This window comes from Cyprinodon variegatus, unplaced genomic scaffold (assembly GCF_000732505.1).
Source record: "Cyprinodon variegatus isolate N-32 unplaced genomic scaffold, C_variegatus-1.0 Scaffold37, whole genome shotgun sequence".
Lineage (NCBI taxonomy): Eukaryota > Metazoa > Chordata > Actinopteri > Cyprinodontiformes > Cyprinodontidae > Cyprinodon > Cyprinodon variegatus.
In genome coordinates, this window is record NW_015150490.1 from 1,362,855 (window position 1) to 1,384,208 (window position 21,354).

Here is a 21,354-nt window from a genome sequence, read left to right on the forward strand (position 1 = left end):
GGAATATATAAAAAAAAAGTCTAATCAACCAAAACTTTTACAACCCCCATACAGTACCTCTGTGGACCCCCTAGAGGTCACGGACCCCCTGTTGAAGACCTCCGCTTTAAAGTATTAACATATTTTACTGGTCACAGGAAAATGCCACATGTTGCATTTTTTGTTGTTTTCACCATTTTATTATTTTTTTTGGTTAGAGCTGGAGTCCTTAACGTATTAGGGAGCAATGCAGTTTGTTGATACATTTCATTTAAAACATGTCTTAATACATCATGATACATCAAACAGCATTGGCGTTTTACATATTAACATACAATCTGTATAATTTAGGCAAGATAAAACGTGTTGTCTTGAACATAGGAATCCATTTTGCATTGTTTCACCTTTGAAATAAGGTTTTAATGTAAAAAAAATATATATATACATTTTTTTGTTCTCTGCAATGATTTGCATCTCCAGCGATATAAAGCAAAAATTATTAGACAATCATTTTAAAACCATCTAGAGACATAAATCATCTGATTTGTTGGGTCCACTCTTTTATTGCATGGATTTATTTGATACCTAAAAAAATAAAAGATATTTACAAGATATCAAGCTGCACCTAGCGTGCCAGTGAGTGATAATTCAAAAATAATTTGGCATTGATCAAACCACGCCACACTTTCTACCAAGCTGTAAATCCAAAACAGTCTCACCTATCGCTGTGTCATATGATAAACCTTAATCCTAAGCAATAGATGTTCTTTCAACATGAACTAAATCAAAATATGTAAATGTAACTAAGAATTGTACCAGAATTATAAGATGCACCAATGAAAGCACTGCTATAGTTCATAACCATGAGCATTACTGCTCATTCTACAACAATGAGATGGTGGATGCAGTGTAAGCTGTTTCAATTAGACTTTTTTCCTGTTTGTGAACTTTGAAGCTACCTACACTTCTTGTATCTTAAACTGAATTATATAACCAAGACTATTGTGTCTTATGTTGTCAAAGATCAATCAGCAATCAGTACAGCCCATCTGTTAGACGGTCAAACTGATATTTTCTGTTATGTCATCCATGTCCAGAATCTCTTTTTCCTTTTATCTCCCCTGGCTCCTCCTATGTTTTCTCAAAAGAGTAAGTTCACATTGAGTTTTGATTTTTTTTTTTAAATCTGGTATGTTATGCATTCTTAATGTTTTAATTTGTAAAGCCCAAACAATAGTTTTTAGTACCATATCACTGATTTTTTTTTTTTTTTGTTATTGTCCAACAAAAACAATTTGCATCATTCTTTAATGCAATCATCCTGCAGTAGCTATTTATTTTATAGCACTCTTATTGAATTCAGACATTCTGGTTGAAAGCTTATTATGGACTCTGTTGAAGAGATAAAATCATATATTTCATGTCAACTTCGAACCCTCACTCTCTCCATCATAAGAACAGGGTAAGACCTCAGAGATGTGTGTTGCAGTAAAATTATAATTTAGTGTGTAGAGTCTTCATCGTACAGGGGAAATATGAAATAAGCAATTCTTAATTTTTTGCTATATGATCAAACTGTCTTAGGTGAGATAATATCAGTGGATTCACACCTTGGATGAATGCAACAAGAAAGAATATGAAACATATCTTGTCATGTTTACCAAAAAATATTCATATGTTTTTCTTTATTAGTTATAAACACAATTTATTTTGCCGTTTCTGTGTCTTTTCACTTTTTTTTAGAAATCTAAATGCTTTTAATCTGATTGGCATATCTAAATAAGAAGTATAAATACAAAATAGCAAGAAAGAGGAGTGGGAGATTGGTTGAATCAGCTGCAAAAATAATTTCCTTGTAGTGGAGCAACCTAGCCATCTAATCTATGAGCAGATTAGAAAGATCAGATAATCGGAACTATGCTTCATCAGGGGTTCAGGCTGAACTTATGTCCTTGACAGGAGATAAAGGACCATAAGGTGGTAAAGATTAATATCAGGATCACATTTATTATAACTAGAGTAAGTCTTTATAGTTCCGCATAGACCATTGATTATGACTTTCTTTATATGGCAAATTGTAGGCTGTAAAAAAATATATAAATATGATAAACCATTTAATAAAAACAAAAACAAATGTTCTTACATCATGTTGTCCTTCACCCTTCTAACCAAAAGGCCGATAGGAGAGTTCCTAGTTTCTACAATGTCACAGGATCACTGTTATATAAATGCAGGGTAAAGTTTTTGGCAGATATATGCTATTTTTATTAATGTCATACATTCAATAAGATTATTTAGTCCCTCTAGTTGTATCAAAGCTGTGTAAAAGTTTGGTTTCTATTACACCATTTATCACACTAACTTTGAATTAATGATTCCATTAAAACTTTATTCGACTTTTTCTGTTTGAGAACAAAAGCAGCCATATTTTCCTTCTGTTCCATCCATCCATTTTCCATCACACTTATCCTAGCTGGGGTCGCGAGGAGTGCTGGTGCCTATCTTCAGCTGCCAATCGGAGACAGGTGGGGTACATCCTGCACAAGTCGCCATTCTGTTGCAGGGCAATGCAGAGACAAACAGGACTAACAACTATTCATGCACACACTCACACCTAAGAAGAATTTAGAGAAGCCAATTAACAGTCATGTTTTTGGACTGTGGGAGGAAGCCGGAGTATCCGGAGATAACTTTTAACCCTTGTATCCACAGGATGAGAGGGTTATCTCAATGCAGACCCCAGACCAGGAATCAAACCCAGGACCTTATTGCAAGAAGGCTGCAATGCTAACCCAATGCAACACCATGCAGCCCCTTCTGTTCCATATAACATTAAAATAATGGAAGCTGAATGAATTTCACCTACAAGGATGTTATGCACTGACAGATCTTTTTATCCACAAATATATCCATGATGAAGCACATTCAGGTTCTTGGAAGTTTAATAAAACAGAAGGCCAAGGAACTCAAAATCTTTTACAAGAGTTGTTTTTTTAAACTGTCCTTTTTGTTCTTTAGGCTTTCCGGTGAACTTTTCGTTCCAAAGACAAATTTTCTACCTTTTCTATAATGAATCCAAGTAAAGTAACATATAGTATCAACTACATTGCTTATTCCACATGAGCTAAATCCAAGCAAATATCTTGGCGATAAGTGAAAAGAAAAGCCTGCCTCAGACACTAAATTGTTTTCTTAAACACTGTACTGTCCGCCTGTTAGATTCGAGAAATCAACTTTTTTAGTTCTCCTTGTTTGTTAGGCACATGGTAAAAAAAATACATTCTCTTTTTCCAACTATTCTTTTTTAAAGATGGGTAATACAGCTAATAATAGGGCAAACATTTTTATATTTGTTTGGTTGTCTAATGATCTATCTTCTGTTTAATTTGTTTGAGTAAATTTACTATATAGAATCTTAACGAAGCTGAATTGGTAAACTTAAGAAAAATATGAGAAAAAATGACTTAAATATAAAGAAAATTAAATCTGATATTACATAAAATGGGTTTCTATCGAGTTTAAAAATATAAGTAAAAAAGAGCATCAGTCAGTGTTCCTCAGTGGAGAGCCTTGACTTTTTTTAAAAATCATACCCCCCAAAAAAAGCCCTTTTGCTATTTTCTTGTCCTTTATTTCCAGCTCTTAATTCATGGACCAGCAAAAAAAAAAAAAAAAAAAAAAAAAAAAAAAAAAACTTTCCAGAAACGTAACTTTTCCTCTTTACAGATTTATTTTTCAAAATCACAAATGTTAGGTTTGACATGCACTGTATCTACAGTTATCTATGTGCATCCGAAAACAAAATCTTAGCAACCGATCAAACCTAAAAATTGTATCAAGTGAGTTTTTCTTTGTAAAATTAGTTACATAATTTAAGAAAAAAAGCTCCCAGCTGTGTCCTTTGAACAAATAAATAGTCCCCTCCCCTTTATGGAGGCTGATGATGTCTGACGTCTCTAGCTATAACTGATAATGACAGCGAAAGAAAGTTAAGAACGGAGTGCAGTGAATTCAGAGAAGGAGTGAAAACTGCAGCAAAGATGGAGAGGATTTTTGAGCAGCTGGTTCTGATTTCTCTTCTGGGTTTCACCTGTGTAACAGGTCTCTGTTGATTATGAATCACTTAGTTATAGCATTCAGATTCATGCCAAATTAAAGATGTCATGAGTTTAACCGATGAGTATAACTGACTCAGTAGGATGTAAATGATAACCTTTGTTTGCAAAGAGGGAATCTGATGCTTACCTCTGTAAACATAAGTAATGTTCTTTGGAGTAAATGTTCTTACAATTTCTCTAAATGCATTTTTTTGTCATTTTAGTATTGATGTATTTGATCTCATTTTTATTTATCATTTTTGGTTTGTTAACTTGTTTTATCCTTTCCTCATCAGCTGGACTCCCTTGCACTCAGAGCTTTCCTTCCCAGCAGTCCCCATTAACAGGTAAGAGAACAGATTATCAATCAATCATTTAGTTAATCAAAATTAAAATTAGTTGGTATGAATTAAGCATGAGTTGTTCCACAAGGTTTTTACATACTCTATTTTATGGAATGTTTCTATTCATTGCATTTTTTTAATAACTACACATTTCTGATATGATTTTTTGATTTATGTAATCTGAGAAATATTCTCTCATCTTTATATTTTCCTCTCAAGCTGACAAAGTCAGACCGTCTGATATATCAGTGCTTTCCTACATTGGACTTAATGAACAAAGGTAAGGGTGTATCTGGGTTTGAAATATAGTAAAATCTCCCTGAAAAGACTGGAAATAAATGTTTTGGTTCTCCTCTGCAGCACTGAACTGTCCACAGTCTTGTCCAAACTCACAGGTACGTTTCTGCTTTTAATTTTCTCATTTTCATTCTCTCCTCCTTGTTTGTTTGTATTGGTTTATTTTTTCTTTTTGACACTTGGTGTTACTGTGTCTTCCTGTTCTGTTTGGTACATTAGATATGCGCTCTTATGTGGTCGATCAATGCTTTTATTGCATTACTTTGTGCTATCATTAATGCACTGATATTAACAAAATCTAAGATAGATAGAAGTATCCATCAATTCTACAATCTGTGCAGAGATGGGAAGGGTTGAGACTATCTGATCACTGTGGAAGGGGGTAGGAATCCCCCCTCACAAATCCACAGTGTTCTCACTAACACTATAGGGAACCCAATTAGGAGAAAAGAATAAAATCAAAACAACCTTTGTTGCCCTTCAGTGGGGAAGTTCCTGTGTGCCACCATCCATGTATTTAGACTATGGGAAGAAACTGAGAATGTGTCAAATTCATGCATTGAGAGCCTGGGGCAGGATTTGTAATCTAAGACCTTCTTCCTGAAACAATACAAAGTATAACTGTTGAGCCCATGATCAAAAAAGTCAAATCTAATACAGCTAAAATTTAGGGCTTTCAAAAATATGGTTTATTGTATTGAGGAACTAGAAAGTCTCTAAAAAGAAAAGCAGCCATTTCCAATTTACCATTAAACCATGAGATTCTAAATGATATTTTCAAAGATTATTACATTTTAAAATTAATTATTAAAGAGGAATTGTAAATTCATTTTAAATTGATTACTCCATGTACCTTTTCCGTGAACCTTCTGGTACCCGAGGACGTTAGAAAGAAGTTTAGTTACTTTAATATAAGCATTGAGTTGTTGTTGAATTTTTGTGTTGGTTGTTTAAAGATAATAAGACAAAAACTCAAAGTTCTGTTTTTTTATTTTTTTTTTATTGTTTCCATCTTTCCCTGAACAGAACTGATGACTCTGTTCAGTCCTGGACTGAAGAGTCCCTTCTCAAATGAAAAAGGCTTTAAAACATATGGGTTTACTCAACACAGGTGTGTTTAGTTTATTTTAGTCACAGAACAATTTTAACTGTGTCTTTATCGTTCTGTCTTTTGTTCTTATTATATGCCTTTCACTATTTACAGCGGACTGATGGACCAAGCAAAGGAAGTGTCCAAATACTTACTGAGCAAGCAGGTAAAATCTCTGTGTAGTTTAGGTTTTCTTGTAATCATTACACTTTTACAATAATGCTACAAAAATGAGGACAAGAAAAATGGGGTTAAAATAGGTATAAAAGGCTTTTGCAGCACAAAGTCGATCTCCAGTATGGTGTCCTGACTTCTCACCTAATCTAATGTATATTCTAAAGAATATGTGCTGAAATACTTTTAAAAGAACTTATGTTGTTGTTTCTAAATCAAACTTTCAATGCACACAAACACCTGGTAAAAAAAAATCTGATGTGATCTGATCTTCTAAAACAGGATTCTGATAAGAATGGAGACTGGAAGTTGGTGCTTCTCTTTGTTCCGTTGGATCAACTCTGTGCCTGTGACCAGCAGCAGCAGGTAATCAAAGCAGAAGGATCGTAGGGATAAGGAAGAGTTATAAGTTTTAATCGCACATAAAAGAATGCATGATGGATGTATGGACAGTTTAAAAAAAGGATGTTTGGCATTGTTTCACCTCAGTAAAACCATATTACATGATATTCTTCATTTTTACTTCTGTTTTGTTCATTTGTAATATGTTAACAGAGAAAAATAAATAAAAACTTGAAATACATAAGGCCACTCAGAAAGTTATTTGCATGGGTCACCCAACTGATAAACAAGTGATAGACATTGATGCAGAAAGATGAATTGGAAAAATGGCTCTATCAGTTGCTTCAAAGGCCACCAATCAAACTGTCTGGTTTATTGGTGCTTAAAGAGACTGTTGCTTCAGAGCTTTAAAGGAACAGAGTCCAGGTTATTTTTTTTCCTTATCACACTTGGACCTTTTAAAAGCACAAAACAAAGTTTCCTGGTAAAGTGCCAGGGTAAGTTATGTCTAAATTGTCCAAAAAATGATTTTTGTCTTAATGCTGCAGATCTCGTCTCATCTCAAAAGTGTGGTCAAGGAGGTAGATGGTGCTGTGCAACTGCTGCGCTCTAAGGTATATATATAAAAGGTCAAAAAAGGTGTTATTGCTCTTTTGCAGGTATTTTAGAAGTCTAATATACTTACCTTTGTTGCAGCTGAGAAGGACCATCGTCAGTGTTGCATTGTGGGACGGAGGCCTTGATACTGTTCAAAAAAAGTAAGCAGCAAAATAAAAAGTAAAATAAATTTATTTTAAACTAAGTTACAAAAACACATAAACATACTTCATTCAAAAATGCTTCTGTTTATTTTTATCATGATGCTAGCCACTCATTAGGCTGAAAATATGAAATAATGGGTTTAAAGTAAAGAATTGTTGAAAAAATTGTTTCTAATACTTCAGCTGCACATGGTTTTGGTTAAGTGAGTGTGTATTGCTTACAGGATGTGCCCATGCATGCTCCAAACCAGTGAGGGAGAGCTGAAACTTCAGAGAACCGTACTGACTCACACACTGCAGGTATGTTTCTGCTTCCCACTGAATAATGCTGTTCATTTCAACACAATGTTTTAAAGTGAGCTAGTGTATGAATCCTGGAATATTTGCTCACTGGAAAAAAATATTTAAAGAAATAAAGGGTATGAACAGCATCATAAGTGCTTCATATAACAAATTCATGACTCTCATCCTGAACTAACTCTTACATTTTCTTTTATTTCTGGCAAAAATATTTATAATAACAAAATAGGTAGATACTTTAACACATATAAAGCCATACAAATATATTGATACATTTCAAAATGTGATTTAAAATAAAAATTGACCAGTCTACTTGATTTTGATTTCATTATATAATTGACTTGATGCTAAAAAAAGAGCCCAACAGATTTTGCTTTCACAAGTGAAGCAGTATGGTTATGGCCATTGTGTTCCGCTTGATTAATGCATATAAATAGCTTTATTATAATTCATGCAGGGAGTATTACAGAATATATATGGACACTGTGATGTAAGTAGAACAGGAAAGGAAAACAGGAAAAAAGGAGAAAAGATAAAATAAAGGGCAGATAAAGGGGAGATAACGATAAACATCTTCAGTCTGCTTCATCACCTGCAAAGAGATGTAAAAAGAACAGCACAACCAACGGATGTAGTATAAGAGATACAATAAAGTAACACCTTGATACTATTGCTGAAGAACCTAATACCAATTTCAGTGGCAGTAGCCATTTGTATGTGTGCAATCATATTTTCCCTGGTTTGCATTTTAGATAAAAATCAATTGAGCTGCCCCCTGACAAAATGCCACCATGTGCAGTTAATACACTTTTCTACCTTGAACCCTTCCTGATAAACTGCTTTCCTCCAAAAATCTGTTTTTTAGGAGTCCTTGGGTGAACTGATGTCACAGAAACATTGGTACAGGAACGGAGATGACTTCACTGTCACTCTTCAGGAGACCCCTCTCATCAAAGGCTTGTCATCTGTGAGTTTAAGTTACAGCTCCAATCTCTATTAGTGAGGAGTGCCAGCATATTTAGCACATCTGATTTTGGTCATTTTCTTAAAAAAAAAATTCTTAAATCAGCAGGGATAAGTTGAATGTATATTTTCTGTGTTGCTAATAGACTGGAAAGCCTTTGGGAGAGTTTGAGAGCCTGAAGCACACAGATGAAGTGATGCTGCAGTTGTGGAGAAACTTGGTGAGACCTGAAAGTGTCAACTTGACATTTACAGGCAATTATTTACTTGTGTGTGCTTTAAGTACATTTTCTATGGATGTTACATGTAATTGTATCTTGCAGCTGCAGCCCATGGCCGCCCAACATGTTTCAGATGAGAAGAAATACATTGAAACATTGCTTTGCCCCACTGAGGTAAGTATATATGCAGAAAGGTCACACAGACAGTCATACAAGCATATACAGTTGACAACAGAGAAATATTTATTTCTAATGTTCCCTCCCCCCTTTTTGGATACTCTTCATTTTTCACAAGGACCGACAGTTTCTGAGGACAGAGGTTAACGCTCCTTCCAGTCGACACAGCAAAGCAGACAATCCCGTTCAGACGGTGAGAATCATTCACTGCTGAATTAAATGCTTTATGAAGCACTATGTCTATCATCTCATTGTGATTATGCTCTATGTGTGCTTGATAATCAGTATTCGGGCACAGAGATGCCCTGCGAAGATCTCAGTCCTTCACCATCTGTTCCCGATTCAGGTAATTTTATGTACTAAAATGTTCATTCTATTTGAAATCCAAAATTATTTTAGACTTTTCACTAATGTCCTCATTTAGGTAGTAATATCCATGGGTGTAGGTGTGCATAGGGACCATAGGGACATGTCCCTACCAACATTTTGGATCGACCTACTTGTCCCTACCCAATAATTAAATGTGAACAACATGTTTATAATTTATAATACAGCATTTTAGCAGCAGCCACTTCTTTTCCACTAGCAGCTCCTCTGCCTGGTAGCTGCAGCTGCCTGGTCTTTCCCCTACTTTTCACATAGCAACGCATGGAACTTTGCTGCGCTGTTCAACTCCACTCTGATTTTTCTGCCTTAAGTTCTGCCTTCTCTCTTTCTGATTGCTTGTTTTCTAGTCTGTATGTGTGTGCGCGTGCTTACTTGGATTACACCAGAATACAGCGGTTACCAGAATTAATATTAGGCTATGAAACTACTCCCAATTATAAAACTAAATATTATCTAGGCTAAAACAGGCAAAAGCTTCTGATTGCAGTTCTGTAAAGAAGCAGGAGAGAGTACTGATTTGTGGAACTTGAGAAATGTAAGTAGGATTTCTTTTATCAAACTAAATATTCTGAGTCAGACAGCAGTTCTGAAAACTGCAGTTAAAATGAACAAAGACTGTAAGCTATCGACATTTCTGATTCCCTTTTACCAATATTTCTTTGCTATTACTGTTTTCAGTTTTGATGGCAGTTCAGGAATAAATAACAGGTTTTATTTCTTTTTTAGAACATAACAAATTGAGAAGGATGCTGAAGATCTGCTATTTTATGTTTTCCACATAAAATAGTGCTATTTAATTGACTTCTACTTCTAGAAATAGAATAAAGACAAACAGATGAACTCTATTTACACTGATTCTATTTTTCTACATTTCCACACGGTCCATAAGTAAATTAGTACAAACATTAATGTCTGGCAAATAATGCTTCAATCTGGCTGTTTATTTTGGATACTATTACATTACAGATAAGATAGTGTTATATTGTCTTTTATAATTGTTAAAAGTGATTTTATATTTGAATAAACTTAGGCTCATTCTTAGCGTTGTGCTTCAAAATAGACATAAGGAGCTATTTAAACAATCAGACAGTAAGCAATATAGGATGATGATAAAAGGTTGTGTTACATTTAGTCCTTTACTATTAAAAATGGACTTGTATAATAGAAAAATTATATGATTGTAGGGAACACAGATATAATGCTGCAGGGCAGCCTCAAGGTGAAGCAGCTGCCCTTCAGTGCTGTATTATGGAAGAAATGTGTTTGGAATGCTACCATAAAATTAGGGCTGCAACTAATGATTATTCTGCAAATCGATTAATCTGTTGATTATTTTTTCGATTAAACAATGAATAATCAGATTTTTTATGAAATGAAACCAGGTAAAACAGAAATGTTTCCTCTTGAGGAGTTCTGGATGAAGATTATTGACAGACAAAAACTTTTTTTTAATGTTAAATGCAAAATGTTTACATATTTTTTACAATCTTGGTATAATTCCTGCTCTAAGTGGGTCGCTCTGTCAGCTGAATGCACATTTTAGTGGCCCTATAATTCCAGTTAATGATATATCAATTACTAAATTAGTTGATGATTATTTAAATAATCGATTAATATGATTAATTGTTTCAGCCCTAGGTAAAATACATGAAATGGGCTACTCAGAGTAACTACAGCCTATATGTACAACTTGTATAGTGAAGTTAATATTTCAAATGCTCAGTGTCAGTTCCTCTTATAGTTCCAGTGCACATGTAAATACATTTATTTGCCGTCCCTTGAATGTCTTATTTTGCAAGATACAGAGAAAGCATATTACATAAAAAAATAAGAGTGGGGTTTACCCCTGCACAATTCTATATCGTCAAATGAAAACAGGATAAATCCATATATAACAGACATATTTAGACTATATTTGGTTAAATAGACACTGTCTTAGTCGCTGGTAAGTTTAAATGCAAACCTTTTCAACATGGAAAAAAGTTCTAATTCCACATTCGTCAGAGCCAGTGATGCTTTAAACACTGATAAACTGCATCTAGTGTGTTTAGTGCTTATAAGATTTGTATTAATTTAGGAAGAAATGCTGCTGTTCTCTTTAAACAAAATGTGCCCTGATGCTCACATTAGGCATAAAAAAAGAGCATGCATATTTTTGCATAGGACCAATGACATCAGACCATTGAAACTGAAGACTAAGAGTGTTCCTACCAAAGTTGAAATCAAACCTACGCCCTTGTTAATATCTAAAAAAAAACCACATAAGTATTTCTTTTTTTGACTCAGTGCTCTTGTTTTTGAACCATAAAACATGTAGTTGAATGTTTCATTTAAACATCCAGCCCTTTAAACTGTAGCAGTTGTAGCTAAACTATCGTAATGTTGTCACTCTGCTTCTTAATTTGATACATATGCTGGTTTATTTATGCAGGTCCAGGCATAAGAAAGAAGAAGGAAAGCTCACTTTTTAAAATATCAAGTCCGGTCACTTACTCACTTAAACGAATGTTTGTGGAGGTTTATTGTGCATTTAGCAAGTTATCTAAGATCTATCCTCAGGGTGGGAAGATAGAAAAGGCTCCTTTTTACAGGAACTTAACTGCCTCACAATATTCCTTTTCAATACTTCATGATCCTCTGACCATCTTAGACTTAATGCAAAGTTTGCATTCCCTCAAGCGGTCAAACCGCCATTAGATTAACATATCAGAAATAAAATAATTTCCTTGTTTAGGATTCAGCTTGATAAAATTGATAAATCTTCATATATTGCAGCTATTTATCATATAAACTTTTGCATGTAGTTTACATATAGTTGCAGCCAAAGAAATGCATTCCTCCCGCAGGTACTTCTTGTAATTAGTTCCTCCAGATTGAATTCCAACTTGAGTCAGACTTGTGGTCTCTTCTTTTTATGAGTTAAATTTCAAATCACACAATAACATTTGATATTTTAGTCATTTATTCATTTTATTTTCTAGTCCATGAACTACGGCCTGGAGATATCAAAGTTGTTGCAGCTGTGGGGGATTCTTTGACAGTAAGTCATTTTTTTCTTTTTATCAAACAAATGTTTTGGGCAACTTATTCTTTGTCTTCTGTACAAATGCATGACTAAAGGAGTTTTCTATTCTCTTTACAAGGCAGGGAATGGTATTGCTTCCAGCCCAAACAATGTCCTGGATGTCATACGTCAGTACAGAGGCTTATCTTGGAGGTTTGTCACGACTCTCTAATTTTATTACCTTTTTAATAGTTTTATCTCATCTGTTATTTTGATATGCTTTGAAATCATGGTTCAATAAAGCTCATATCTCTTGGTAAAAGTCATTTTATATGTTTGTTGCCAGTATTGGTGGAGATGAAAACCTCACAACTGTAACAACTTTGCCCAGTAAGTATCTTTGATACTTAACTACACAATCATATCATGTTTATATTGATTTTTATATGTATACATATATATATTATTTTTCTTTGACATTCAAACTTTCTTTTTCCAAATAATTTTTATTCCTTTACAGACATTTTGAGACATTTCAACCACAACGTGACGGGCTACTCCCTTGGTATTGGTGATCAGAACAATCCAAAAGCTTTCCTTAACCAGGCAGTGCCAGGTGGGAAGAGCAGGTACGTCCAACAGTTGTTTCTTTTATCAATAAGTGACCATCGTTAATTAAACATTATTTAGTTTTTAGTAGGAAAACAGAACTTTGATCATGTCCTGTATTGCTGTACCCAGGGATATACCGTCACAAGTGCGTACTCTGGTATCAAAAATGAAAAGTGATCCTGTAAGTCCATAGTTATATTTTCTAAGAACAGAGCGTAACTAAAGTCTACTAGTATATTTGAACTCTCCTTACCTTCTTTTCTCCAGAATGTAAACTTTGAAAATGACTGGAAAGTGATTACTATTTTTATTGGAGGAAATGATGTCTGTGCATACTGTGAAAACAGCGTAAGTATCAACTTTGAAAGAAAGAAGACATAATTACGAAGTTATCTTTGATGACATATAAAGCAACATGTTTTTACTTTACTTACAGCTTCTGTACTCTGTGGAAAACTATGTCGGGTTTCTTCAGGAAAGCTTAGACTATCTCTTTAAGGAGGTAATACTCATTTTGTCATGAGGTGTTTCTAATTTAAAATGGCTACCTCAGTATTAGAAATTAATCAAGGCTATCTTTTCTAGGTCCCCCGAGCTTTTGTTAACCTCGTTGAACCTCTTTATATAACCCCGCTTAGAGAGATGTACACGGACACATCACTGAAGTGTCCAACATGGCTTATGAGGTGAATGTCTTTTCATATTTTCATTAGATATTGCTTGCTTTCCTGATAATTTATCTAATTAACATCTTACCATAAACAATGTTTTTTTGTCTTTGGCAGTATGCTGTGCCCTTGTGTTGTTTTGCCAGAAGCCAATTCTGTAGCTCTAAAGGAGTTGGAGACTATTAACAGAGGATATCAGGTATAAAAAGTGAAAACAACACAAAATAAAACAAGTTATGGTCACAATTAATGGGCATGGTCACTACTTTAAACTTTCAGCAATCGCTGCATGGTCTTATTGAGTCCGGCCGCTATGATACACGCACAGACTTCACTGTGGTTATCCAGCCATTCCTCAGAGACATCACTTTACCCAGACTGGAGGTCAGTAATAAAATAATATCCTATGCTTTTCTCATTAAGAGAAAGATCAATAAAGTAATTAAATTAAATGCTTTTTAAATACAGGCATGCAGATTTTGCATCTATTACTTGATGTTTAGAAAAGCCCTTAAGTAAATAGTTATTATAAAAACTCTACTACTTGTTTGGTGCAGCGCTGGTGATTTTAATACCGGTAATAATGATTGAACTTTCAGTAATCTCACATTGGAGAAATTTACGTCTGCATTTAACCTATCCCCTAGGGGAGAAGTGTGGGGTTAAGGGTTTTGTTGAGACCCAGAGTGGCAGTCTGTGGGAGTGGGGCTCAAACTCAGAACCTCAGGATTCCAAACTCTATGCCATAACCACTTGGCCACCACTCCTCCAATTCTCATGCCATACCTCCCTTACACTCATCCTCTCTGTTGTTGCCAGATAAACTTGGATCCTAATCCAGTCTTGTTTATCAAAACAAATAACTTTGCATAATTATTTCTTACTGTAGATAAGGGGAATATTTGTCAAATGTTTATATTATTTGTAGATAGTTTCTGGGCAAAACATCATCATCATACAATTGTCCTTTTTCTATATAACCTGGTCTAGTCTTTCCCATTCAGAGGATGACATGGAGAAATTGGAATCTGTTTACATTATTAATAGAATAATAGATTACTAAAAGATTTTATAAACTCAGATCAACATAACAAATTAAAAAAGAGTATAACAATAATGTCTTAAATCCTATTTATTCTACTTAAACCGTTTAAGAGTTCAACCGTCTTTTTTCTATAACATATAACATCTATTCAGCATTTTAGTATCATAGCTTGAGAAAAGTACATGTGAAATTTGATTTGCTGCCACATTTTGCTTAGGATGGCCGTGCAGATCGTTCTTTCTTCAGCGCTGACTGCTTCCACCTCAGCCGAAAAGCCCATACCGTCATGGCACGCTCTCTTTGGAACAACATGGTGAATAAATGACAGATTTTTATACTTAAACAATCTTTCACACAGGCTGACTGTCATAAAGTAGCATAGATACAGCTTTTTCATTTTTTGGACCATGAATATCATATATTATATGCTTTACTTTCTTTTATCTTTACAGCTGGAGCCTTTGGGCAGCAAAACATCCAGCCAGGACTTTAGCTCTAATTTTGATCTGAAATGTCCCGCAAATGTATGGAAGTTAAATTTATATTTGATATTTTTAAAGTTAATTTTCCAGAAAATTTTATTTACAATTTCCCCTTTCTCTTCAGGCCTCACCCTTTATTCGTACCTATAAGAACAGTGATTACATTTATTCTGAACTCCCTTCAACACCTGAACCTATTTTGGTAGGTTTATATCGATTAAGTTTTAAGCTGTCAAATATTCTTCAAGTACAGAGAAAAAACAGATTTATCCTTCTTTTCCTATTTCCTTAGAATTGGGGAAGTGATTTTGCCTGCGGCAACTTTGCTCCATCTGAAAGTCAACCGACTTCAGGTGAGACACACTGTCATCATGCAGTTAGGGTATATTTGATTGTTTTTTATTAGTGAAATAAAAAATTTGTCAATTTCCCTTGTTTTTCCTTTGATTTAAAGAAAAAAGGAATTTCAAAAGGTGTTACTTATGCACCTTAATGTTGGCTGACTAAATCTGCTCTTTTCTTTAGTTCACAAGCTGAGACCATCAGATATCCAGGTGGTGGCAGCACTGGGAGACTCTTTCACAGTAAGTAGAGGAAGACAAATATACCTTCATTTAAAGGTTACTGATTCTTTGGAATTTTATAGGAATGTGTAACAATTAACCCATCATTGCAGAACTATGCAGTTTAGAATGAGTTGGGTAGCCCAAAGTTTTTAATGCAAAGCATTAAATCTCTGATTTACCAGAGATCCTAGTCGTCTCACACACTCATCCTTATTTCTGTGTCTTCAACTCAACAGACAGGAACTGGTGCAAAATCAAATGACCTCTTTCAGCTGGATCAAGAATTCAAAGGAGTATCATGGAGGTATATTCCTACTTTTATTTACAGTTCAACATCACATTTTATCAAGCCTATAACAATTGTTGCATTCTTTCCCTGCAGCATTGGAGGGGATCAAACTTTAGAGACTGTCACAACACTACCGAGTAAGTTTTTCAAAAACTGCATAGATATTTCTCCTCCTATTATGGTGTGTGCAATGACAGTTTAAGAATTTGCATTTGGTCTCATCTGCAAGGCTATATTCTACCCTCATTTCACTGCGACTTACAAATGTTCTGCCTTCCTCTTGCGCAGTTTTTCAAAAACTGCCTTTCCTAAAACAAGTTTTTCTAAGTGGGTTTTGCATTTTAGGTCTTTTAAAATACAAAAACCCATTAGGTTTTTATTTCACTTAGTCATTAAACGGATCTTGATTGCATTTAGCATGTAGTGCTTTTTTAATAAAACAGATAATCATTGCAGATTTATTTCACAATGATTTTGTTTTAACTGCTTACTGTTTTTTTCTCAGATATCTTGAAGAAGTTTAACTCAAATTTAAAGGGTTTCTCCAAAGATGAAGAACAAGTCCACACAGGCTTCAACATGGCTGCTGCTGGAGCAAAGAGCTCGTATGCATTTGTCTTTTAAATGTTTCTTCAGTTGAGTAAAGTTGTCAAATGTTAACATCTTCTCACATCTCTTTTCTGTCACAGAGATCTTCCTGCACAAGTCCAAGCTCTTATTAAGGCTATGAAGGAAAATAAAGTAAGACTTTCCTCAAATTTTTAAAACTCATAGCAAACCTTATCTGTTATTTATATAATCATAATTTCTACTTTGCAACACAGGAGATGAATTATGAAACTGACTGGAAACTTGTGACTATTTTCATCGGAACAGCAGATATTTGTAATTACTGCTTGGATCAAGTAAGTTATATACATGTTTGGTAAAAAAAAAAAAAAACATTAAAAACCCTTTTCAAGCTATTTTAATGAATTGTTCACCTGAATTCTTTTTTACAGAATAATTTGTCACCAAAAAAATATATCGACAACCTAATGCTTAGTTTGGACAAGCTGTATGAAGAGGTAAAAAAACAAAACAAAAAAGTATGCAATAAAGTGCTCACCTATGATAAAATACATTGTAATGGTCTGTCTCTTTTCTCTGGGTTTTCTAGATGCCAAGAGTTTTGGTCAATCTGGTAAATATCATGCAGATGGATGTATTTAAAACAGTCAAAAAGGACACATTGGGCTGTTCACTGCTGCAAAGGTTAGTTCTCAAGCCTTGAAACACGTTTTAAGACTTTTAATAACATCGTGTTAGATGACAGATATAGGATTACACAATATGAATGTTAATGTTTGTTTACTGTAATATTTTATGCTTATAAATAGTAAAAGTATGTGAAACTTTGCTTTAGGAATTGTCAGGATCTCCACAAATATATGGATAAAAAAACAAAAGATTTAGCTGATTATCTCAACCATAAACCACATCAAATTATTTGATGTATGTTTTGATATTGCTAGGTTATTTTTACAGTTTCCTAGTCATACATAATTCATTACCTTCTCTGTAATGAAAAGGTTTTCTGATCTAAGAATATCTCAATGTGTTACTATTAGGGTGAGAGGGGATTATTTTATGAACCTACCACACATGTATTCCATTATCATATTGGTGATTCAAGATCATCCAAGCTATCGAAAATCTAAATCAGTAAAGTTCAAATGTTCTGATCTAATGAGTGGCTGAAATAGACAGCCCATTCATAGATGTCAATCAACTGACTGGCAGCTTTTTATGTAGTTAAAAAAACAAACCATGAACTTTTATCAGATGAGGTACTAATTTATAATCACAGGTAATTATTGTTAAATCCTTACTAGTGGTTTATAATTTATTATTTGTCAAGAAACTAAAGATTACAAAATGTGTTTTTTTATTCATATAGTTCCAGCTGTCAGTGTATTATCGGTCCACATAGCAGCTCTCCACAGTTTGAGGAAATTAAACTAATAAATCGCAATTACCAGGTAATAACATAATAGCTTTGAATTCTAAAAGGTGTTTTTCTTTTATGATAAAGTAATTATCTTTGTTTTTCCAGACTGAGATTGAGTATCTTATTTCTGGAGATCGCTATGATGGAAAGGAAGACTTTGCTGTTGTATTGCAACCCTTTTTCCACTATTCCTTCTTCCCTCAAACTGGAGTGAGCCTCAGAAAACATAATCAGACAAGTAAAATAAAACAATGCATCACACAAATTAACTAATGTTTTATATAACTGATTTTTAACAGACGGGTGAGACAGACACAAGTTTCTTCTCTGTGGACTGTTTCCACATGAGTGAACGGGCTCATGCAGAGATGGCCATCGCACTGTGGAACAACATGGTGAGCTTTGTGCACTTGTGGAGAAAGCCCATATCGGGTGCATCTACTTTGGATTCTTTGAAGCAACGTTTTTTGTTGTTGTTTTTCCTGTTTCAGCTGGAGCCTGTTGGAAGGAAGCAGACATACAACAACTTCACACACGATCGCTCCAAGATTAACTGCCCCTCTGAGGTATCTATATATCTCATAGATTTATGCAGGAATTCCCCTGCAAGTTTAAGTTTATTGTTTAAGATACATACATACATATATATATATGTGTGTGTGTGTGTGTTTTAATTGTATACTTGTGTACAGCACTTGGTCAACTGTGTTGTTTTAGTTTAGCTGCATAAAATTCTTTATACAGCACTTGTGCAATTCTGTACACATTGGCATGAAATCCTCGATTTTGCCTTTTTTGTATTTTTTTTTTTATATCGTGTGTTGACAAGAGTTTCAGATAGATTTTTATAAATTATCAGCAATTGTTTCAGATTTTCCTTGATAGACGTCAGGTCTAAATACTGCTAATTGCCCTGCATTTAATGTAGTAATCAACAAGCTTTTTGCATAATTTTGGGTGGATATATGAACACTTGCTGGATAAATTTTTTTACCTTCATTTAATTTGTTAAGATTAATTGTGCAATCTAACCTTCAAATAATTTTCAATTGGTTAGCGATGTAACTTTGAGGGCTGCAAGCAATGATTATTTTGCTTATCGATTAATCTGTACATAATTTTTTCAATTAATCGATTAATAATCGGATGGCAAAAGGTTCCTTGGAGAAGATTTTTTTACAGATTTAAGCCAGGTGAAACTAAAATGTTTCCACTTAAGGAGTTCAGGATAGAGCATATTGACAGACTACAAAGTAATTTTTTTTTTTTTAGCGTAAATGCAAAATATTAAAAAATATATATATATATACATATTTTTTTTACAATTTTCATATAATTACTGCTCTAATGTGGTTGCTAAATTACTGAATTTGTTGACGATTATTTCAATAATCAATTTATTGATTGTTTCAGCCCTAAACTTTAGTGTGGCCATTTAAGAAAGTTAATTTTGACCATCTTTTTTCATCCAAACTAGATTTGATGGCTGTTAGAATGTTATCTTTTCTTCCTTTTTCTGCAAACCAATGGTGACAAAACAGACCTTTAACACAGTCCTATCACTGCCATGTTTCAAACTAGGTAAAGTTTTCTTAGATTTGGAATCTTTGCCTTGAATCCTCCAAACATACACCATTGTTTCTGAGTTCTTTTGACTTTTCCTGCTTATCATCCTCCGACTTGTTGTTCAGGCAGGAAAGTAGTTTTAAACACATAACTTTACTGGATCAACCTTCCTAAAACATAGGTTTTACCCTGTGCCAAAAAACATCTAATTTAAATAAATAATCTTTTCTAATAAAAGTGGCCAAGTATTTGGGCAGAACTATGCAAAAGCTTGTTAACGATAATATTGTGCGGTTTTATCTAAACACTAGAAAAATGCTGTTAGTATTCTACTGTAATGAGCTACTATTAGTATTCCCAAATGAAAAATATACTTATATGCTTGATATTGAACACTACATCTAGTACAACTTCAGACTGTTTATTGTACAATTTCATATTTTTCCACAGACCTCCCCCTTTATCCGCACTAAAATCAACAGTCAAGCATCAAGCCCTGAAAGCACCACCACCACCGTTCAAGTATGGGTGCCCGCGGTTGCAGGAGTTGCAAGTTTACTGGTTGGCGCCCTCATCTGCTTCCTCATTATGTCCATCGTTCAACGTAAAAAAAACAAGAGGGGTGGAAACTGAAATCCTAACTGAGCAGCTGGGTTTTGAATTTGTGACATGGGTTTTAAAACTACATATTAGTTTCCTATAATGACCTTTTCATTGGTTCCCACGCTCCATAGCAAGATTACTGTGATACTTTTGTTTAGTTTGGTGACGTTCACCACCAGTTGGTCTGTTCCATCCAGCTGTTCAATTTCTCTGAAACTTTCGTGACCAACTAATTTTGTAAAGGCATATTGTTGTAATTTAAACGCATTTTTACATTTCTCAATTTAAAATTGTATTTATTGGTAAAAATAAATGATTGAAGGTTTGATGGACCTAAAAAAAAAGTGTTTTATTTTACTGGTGTATGATATGTCTGAGTGTGTTCTTCATTTAAAACAAACAATAAAACATTTAGATAATACTTATAACAGCGTAAAATATATTGATTCAGGCACTTACAAATGAGCAAAGCATATTTATAATGATCAAAAAAAACCATGAGATTTTATTGACATATTTAGTAATTTATGGGTTTATGGGTTAAACTTACATGAATGTTTTGATTTCAAATTTCTTATATTCATTTTATTTTCACATTCATCTCTAGCTTTTTGACACAATATGCACAAAAACACCATAAAAATGAGTTCTTATCAAAGAACAAAAAAAGAGATTTTACTTTTCTGTTAAATTCAGTTTTTATTTGACATTGATAACTAAAACATTGATAAACATTAGACTTATCCCCCTCAGACCTATTAGTTTTAACTAATTAGAATAAAAAAAACGTATTCAAAAAAGTATTAAAGCAATTTTCTATTTTAAACAAGTGTTACATAAGGATCACAAGCTGAAACCTTTTACAATAACTGCATTTATTGTTTTTAAAAAAGGCAAAAAATGTATAAAAGCAACTACTTATAAGTTTGAAGGGGTTACTCTTGGCACCTTTTTAAAATGACTTTGCTTTTAAACAAAGCTAATGTCAAATAACCACTTTGAAGTCTGTTGATAACTTTAACCAATTATGACAAAAATGGTTCTTTTAACAATAAACATATTTCTTTCAGTACATATTAGTAGTAGGGCTGTCTAAACCCCGGATCCTAAAAAAAGCAGAGCGACCAATCAGTGGTTCTAAAAGAGTTTTAGTTCAAATCATATTAAAGAAGTAAAGCCTTTTGAAAAATAAATTGCTATTGTTTATATTATAAATCACCTCAAATGAACCTAATTTCTGGAAAGGTGCCAAACTATTAGCAGCTGCACCCATATCTGATTACTGCCAAACCCATAAAAATCACTTTGACAAAACTTGTCACACAGTAAAGTAGTTAGAGAGCAACCATGAAACAAAGTCAATGACATCAACCAGGTTGCAAAGTTTAACCAAAGTT

At 33.9% G+C, this 21,354-nt stretch overlaps 1 protein-coding gene across 1 annotated transcript; it reads left to right on the top strand.

Annotated features, from left to right (window-relative positions):
* Positions 1-4,019: 4,019 nt before the first annotated feature.
* Positions 4,020-20,194, top strand: LOC107080756 (phospholipase B1, membrane-associated-like). Its single transcript, XM_015368964.1, has 42 exons — positions 4,020-4,080; positions 4,373-4,423; positions 4,640-4,700; positions 4,781-4,815; positions 5,744-5,828; positions 5,922-5,973; positions 6,264-6,347; positions 6,872-6,937; positions 7,020-7,081; positions 7,309-7,384; positions 8,250-8,351; positions 8,494-8,568; positions 8,671-8,742; positions 8,864-8,938; positions 9,031-9,091; positions 12,114-12,172; positions 12,276-12,349; positions 12,483-12,526; positions 12,657-12,765; positions 12,878-12,929; positions 13,016-13,096; positions 13,185-13,250; positions 13,334-13,434; positions 13,534-13,615; positions 13,696-13,800; positions 14,679-14,774; positions 14,914-14,985; positions 15,068-15,145; positions 15,236-15,296; positions 15,469-15,527; positions 15,746-15,813; positions 15,892-15,935; positions 16,304-16,403; positions 16,488-16,539; positions 16,623-16,703; positions 16,800-16,865; positions 16,958-17,052; positions 17,738-17,819; positions 17,894-17,998; positions 18,088-18,183; positions 18,280-18,354; positions 19,805-20,194. The coding sequence occupies exons 1-42, from the start codon at positions 4,020-4,022 to the stop codon at positions 19,985-19,987; spliced, it is 3,204 nt and encodes a 1,067-aa protein (XP_015224450.1). The 3' UTR covers positions 19,988-20,194.
* The last annotated feature ends 1,160 nt before the right edge of the window (positions 20,195-21,354 follow it).